This window comes from Tupaia chinensis, unplaced genomic scaffold, assembly GCF_000334495.1.
Source record: "Tupaia chinensis unplaced genomic scaffold, TupChi_1.0 Scaffold139733_1, whole genome shotgun sequence".
In the NCBI taxonomy this organism is placed as follows: Eukaryota; Metazoa; Chordata; class Mammalia; order Scandentia; family Tupaiidae; genus Tupaia; species Tupaia belangeri.
In genome coordinates this window covers 654806-660799 of record NW_006199613.1, presented here as the reverse complement: position 1 = coordinate 660799, position 5994 = coordinate 654806, and the positions used below count along the sequence as shown (strand labels likewise).

Sequence of the window (5994 nt, the reverse complement as noted above, 5' to 3'; positions counted from 1 at the left end):
GCCCGGCCCCCGCCCCGGGGACGGCGGTGGCTGGGGTGGGGCGGGGCTTGGCGGAGTCCCTGCAGCCACAGCTCACTGCCTGGGCGGCGCTCTGCCTGTTACCTGGAACCTGGCTGAGGGCATGACGCCGGCAGCTAGCTGGCCAAGGGTGCCTTTGTGAATCGCAGCGGGGAGCGGGGAGCCGCGGGGTCTCGGCGTTGGTGCTTGCCCGGTGTGTTCCCACGGCGCTTTGCACTCTAGACGCCGCAAGGTCATGTCCAATCACGGCAAAGGTGAAGCAGCACCAGCGTCTACGAGGCTGGCGGCGGCTGATTGAGCCTTGCCACGCAGACGTGGCTCCTGGCAGGAGTCCGGAGAGCTTTCTCTGTGTTCCGGCCTCTCTCCCGGGTTGCGGGTTTGAGAAAGGAAGTGAAAAGGCTCAGAAGCTGTTGAGATGGGCCGGCTCTGTGGTGCAACAGCGATGCGCTGCTGAGGGACCTGGCACCTTGGCGACTGCGGTTCGAATCCCGCCTGGCACACCTGAAGCTCACCGGATAGGTGCAGGCGTGCCCGGGAGCCCGTGGGCTAGGGCGGGAGGCAGGGGAGGGCATGTGAGCAGACCCCACAGAGGGCACGTTGCTCTGTCGTGACAAAGAATGACATTAGAGCAAGAAGCTGTGACGGCATTTTCTGTTTCACCAAGAGCCTTCCGGGGTGGCTTCGGTGCTTCCTGGGCCTCCTCGAACCTGTCGGCTCGGCCAGTTGAATGGGCCCGGCCTCGTTCTGGAATTCTGAAGGCCTGCGGAGAGTTGTCGCGTGCAGAGCTGGCGGAGTGACAGCCACTGCGGCGTTCCGGTTTGCTTCATTTCACTGGAAGACGTGGGGGAACCTCCCTGTGGCCATGTCTGCTTTCTGCGTGCTCCGTGACAGTGATGTGTGGCCCTCCACTCTCTTCCACTCAAGTGCACAGAGAAGGCTTTTGAGACGCCTAGCTGCAGGGCTCTTCAGGGACACCAGCCGGTGCCTATCAGAGATCATCCGACGCTGCTGGAGACAGGCATCCACACGTGGGCCGAAGGGGGAGGAAAACCTTCCGTCTGAAATTGCGCTGCCCACTGGGAGCCACTTGCCAGACGTGGCGACTTACCTGAAGTGACTGATGCCATTAGGCTGTTCACCACGAGCTGAGCTACAGCTCACACACTCCGTTAGCCAGGGGGTGGGCTCGGGCTCGGCTGCGAAGCGGCGAGGCCTGCAGAGGTGGTTACCACGGCCGAGCGCTCCAGGGGCGGGACAGAGGCCTGCACTGCGCTGCACAGAGCCGGCTCTGGGGGTGCACGGGAGCAGGGAACAGCTGCCACGGAGCTGGGGGCTGCATGGAGGTGGCCGCTCAGCAGGTCCCGACACTGCACTCCGAGGCTGGTGGTCTGATCGTGGCCCTGATGTGGCCGTGGCCTGAGAGTGGCTGCAGGAAGCTGAAGTTGGCTGTGACGTGCAGGCAATGCACACTCCAGAGCAGAAACGTCCTGTGCTGAGAACCAGGGCGCCCTGCGTGTCCCCGCTGTCCCCTCGGCCACATCCCCTCCCGCACTCCTCAGACTGCAGTGGACACTGCGGCCACTCTGGGTGCCGTGGTTGAGGCATGGAGCCCTGGCCACACATCCTGCAGTGGGGAGGAGGACTCTGCTTTCTGAGCTTAGAACCACAGCTGCTGGCTGCTGAGCTCTGTCCCCCAACACGTGGTCATCCCCCGCTGAGCTCTGTCTCCCCGCACGCAGTCATCCCCCGCTGAGCTCTGCCCCTCCCCCCCACACGGTCATCCCCCGCTGAGCTCTGTCCCCCACTGCAGGTACGGCTTTATAGAAGGGCATGTGGTCATTCCCCGGATCCACCCCAACGCCATCTGTGCAGCCAACAACACCGGCGTGTATATTCTCACGTCCAACACCTCCCAGTACGACACCTACTGCTTCAACGCCTCAGGTAGGTTCCCAGCCGGCCCTGGTGACCTTTGCCTGGCTGGAGGCAGCTGTCTCGGTCCCGTGGGCTCAGGGGACCCCCGTTTTTGTAGCAAAGGCTCACAGTGCTCCACTGCAGACGGCTGGCATCCGTATGCACTCAGCTCGTGTGGAGCTGGGAGACAGGCCGTCGAGGAGTGAGCGTGAGCCCTTCCCTGAGAGCCAGAGGGGCGTGAGCGCTGGGACCCAGGGGCTGCTCTGGGAGGGCGGGCAGGGCAATGCCTCGGATGGGTGCATTAAGGAGTTTATTCGTTCCTGAGACGGGAGAGACAGAGACAGAGAGGCAGCTCTCCCGACAGGGTCTGGCTCCAGGGTCCACCAGCCTTAGCCAGCCCTGGGCGTGAGCGCCGTGACCCGGTGTGGCCCCAGGCGTGAGCGCAGTGACCCGGGGTACGCAGTCTCTGGGTGCATTGGCCCTGCTACAGGGCTTGACCTCGCCGAGCAGCGCCACCCCTGCCCTGCCCCCAGCCCCAGAAGTGGCACTGGGACAGCCTGTCAAGGTGAGTTAGTAGAGCTGCAGGCAGCGTGGGCAGCCAGGGCAGAGCTGGGTGTGCGGGTGTCTCGGTCGAGTGCAGGAACACCTGGGAGGCCGGGATGGGAGGCTGAAGCTCAGAGCTTGGCGGTGAGATGAGGTCGGACTGTCAGGACGACAGGGTGCAGCCTGCAGACACTCAGGAGTGTAGGCCCCAGCTGACCGGGTGTCTGTACATGCGGACTAGGAGGAGGCAGGGAGGCTACCTTCTGACCTCCAAGGACCCTCAGCAGCAGAGCCACCTGGAGGGTGTGACAGCGAGGTTCAGAGCAGCCCCGAGCTGTGGCCAGGCACTCTCCCAGCTGGGAGGCTGTCCCCCGTGTGCTTAGGCTTGCCCTGCCAGTCTGACCCAATGGAAAAGCCCTAAGCCCCAGAAAAATTGAGGGTGCCTCTGTGTCATGGACTGTCAGAGTTTTAGAGAAGGATCAAAACCACAGTGGGGCTAGCTGGGTGAAGTGAGTGTGGGGGTCAGTAAATTACAGGGATGGCCCCTAAACCCGTGGAGAGGTCCGTAAGCCCGTGGAGAGGTCCGTAAGCCCGTGCAGAGGTCCGTAAGCCCATGCAGAGGTCCGTAAGCCCGTGCAGAGGTCCGTAAGCCCGTGCATGGCCGGTGGTTACAACTGCAACATGGCCACTGCTCCCCATCAGTGCAGGAGGCACAGCAAGTTTGACCCCAGGAGAGTCCTGCCGCCTAAGCAGTGTATTGGCTGTAGTCAGTCCACTTGCCAGGACCCAGAAAATCCAGCCTGGTGACACCGTAACAAAGAACCATACACAGATCATCAGGAAGTAGGGCCAGCCCACAGCCTGGTGGTTAAGGGGCTGGATCCCACATGGCTGGACGTGTGTACATGTGTGTATGCGCACGTGTGTGTGAGCGTGTGTGCACATGTGTGCCCAAAGCCCTGAGAGGAGAGAGACGAAGGAGAGGGATGGGGCTCTGCCCGGGGTGCTCTCCCGCCTCCGTCTCGCTGACTCCCTCTTGCAAGCACATGCCACTGGCAGATCTTAGCTGTGACCAGTAGAAAACAAGCAGGCGGCACACACAGAGGGCGTGTGGCCTAGTCGGCTCCAAGGGCAAGCGTCCGTGCTTCCGATGAGGGCCTGGTCAGGGATGAGGACGGCATGCGTCTGCCTCCTGCTGGCGTCTCCGCGCTGCTGCGGAGTCCGGCCGAGTGAGCAGGTGCAGCAAACAAGGCCGTGTGTCCCCACACCGTCACCCTGTTCTCTGAGTCAGGGTCACCTTCCAGGAAGAACCACACCTCAGAGTGGCGCCCGCCGCTCCGGCCTGGCTGGAAGCCGCCAGCAGAGCTGCTGCCCCCACCCCTAACGTGGCCAAGAGGCGGCCCGGGCTCCAGAGGAGGGGTCAGCTGCCCCAAGCGGCTTCTCTCTCCTTGGCTCCCGAGTACTGAGGCCGGTCTTTGTGAACTCACGAGGTGAGCTCAGGGGAGCTAGGCAGAGGCGACAAGGCAGCAGAGGCGGCTCCTTGTCCTGCCTGTGACCATCTGGCCAAAGGAATGAGACAAAGACCAATCGGAGCGCAGGACCCCGAGTCTGAAGAAGAAGAGATTCTGAACACATGGCTGAGTCCGTCACTGGGGCACGGACTGAGCAGAAGCTGGCTTTGGTTTGTGTGCCTGTTTTTGAGAGAGAGAGAGAGAGGACGCTTTTGACAGGGTCTCACCGCGTCACGCTCCTCCTGTCCCGGCCCTCAGTTACTGGGACCATAGGCGTGCACCACTGGGCCAGCCTGTTCGGGCTCAGCCAGGAGCCAAACCCAGGCTCCCGTCTGGCCTCAGCCGGGCTGCAAGCCGAGGATCGTGGTGCCCTTCTGCTCCACGGGAGGGAATCCTTGACTCTAACGTACCGCGGGAGCCACCTGCAGAGTCACGCCCTGTGCTGTGACCCCGGTAACTGGCCACGGTGACCAAAGCCAGCCCTCCCCTCGCAGACAGCTCCCTCAGCTGCACCGTGAGTTGTGTCTGAGTCATGCTCCTTCTCGACACTGAGAAATGTGAGTGTGTGATGGGCCCACGCATCACAGCAGCATGGTCGCTGGGCACTGCACACGTATAAGCACCCCGGGTCCCGTGAATATCTACAATGATTATTTTTAAGGATTATTTTTTATTTAGTTAATTTATTGTTATTATTATTTTTTAAATTCAGTATAGGGCACATGTACTCACCAGGGAGAGACAGAGAGAAAGAGAGGGAAAGTGAGAAAGCAAGCCACCAGGTCTGGGACTTGAACCATGGCCAGCCATATGGGAGTCCAGTGCTTTAACCACCACGCCACCTGCTGGTTCTAATATGTGCAATCATTATGTATCAAGTTAAAAATAAAAATTACAACTAAATAAGCAAAACTTTCAGCTGTATTTTTGGGAAATATGGCCCCATGAAGGTAGGGAGAGCTGAGGAGTTTCTGTGACTGGCTCTGTCCTGCCTCTCAGGGCTCAGAGCCCAGCAGGAGGCCAGGGACTCCGTGAGAGATCAGTGCGGAGAGCTCACTTCTTCAAGTCTGCTGTCAACAGAACGCCCCCCTCTCTTCTGCACGTTTACTTACTGAGGCAGAGTTCTGTGGCGCCAGGCTCATTCTGTGTGAAGTGGGGTCAGGGAGGGTCTGCTCACTCTGCCTGCCTGTGTCTGCTCACGAGCTGTCTAGGGCACGTGAGCCCTGGGGACACAGCCTCGCTCTCTGTCCCCAAGCAGACGGCGGTCAAGCGGGCAGTGAGCGTTCCCCGGAGCTCTTCGTGCGCGCAGAGCCAGGCCTCTGAGAGCAGCCCGCCAGGAAGCCTCCGTCGCTGACACACCCCCAGGCTCCGCGACTCCACTAGGCTGTCTCTGAGTGCGGGCAGGGAAGCGGAGTGGCGGCCCTGTGATGAGGCTGTGGTTGGCAGGAGCTGGGACCCTGTTCACTGCACATTTGGGTCCCTGTCTGTGCTGGTATTCTTGCCAGGGGTGGCGTTCCTCACACGAGTCAGGGTAACAAGGCCCCGGCTGTCCGCAGAGCTGCAGTATCTGGCACCCCATACCACGGTGACTCACCTCCTGGGAACTCCAGGGCACAGTGTCACCTGCGTTTGAACTTGGGAGACGCGGTTCCCTCCTGGGCGTTAAGAAGTCACAGTGCCCGGCCACTTCTGTATGTGCTACGTGTGAACATCAGAGGCCTCTCCCGGGGCAGGCCAGTCTCTGGGGGTGTCCCCGAGACCAACAGGGTAGATGTGCCCTAAAATCTCCCGAGGCTAGATACCTTTAATCCAAGTGAAAATTTGGAGGGAAAATGTTTTGAAAACTGTAAAAAGTTAAAGAATTATTCATTTTTATCCCCCCACCCCACCCCACCCCACCATGACTGCGTAAATTCCTCAAAAGCAAGGACGGGCAGAGTCCACTTCCCCGTCTTTTGGATGGTTCCGCTGTAGGCGTGGGCTAGAAACGCGAGGTGAGGCGAGCAGC

At 60.7% G+C, this 5994-nt stretch overlaps 1 protein-coding gene across 8 annotated transcripts in view; it reads left to right on the top strand.

The window, feature by feature from the left end:
* The window catches only part of CD44 (CD44 molecule (IN blood group)), a 73387-nt gene that overhangs the window by 32479 nt on the left and 34914 nt on the right, over window positions 1-5994 (top strand). For all 8 annotated transcript variants that reach the window (XM_006162092.3, XM_006162094.3, XM_006162093.3 and 5 more), the window contains exon 3: window positions 1829-1962. In XM_006162092.3, coding sequence (XP_006162154.1) covers window positions 1829-1962 — 134 coding nt within the window. The remainder of the gene's footprint in view (window positions 1-1828; window positions 1963-5994) is intronic.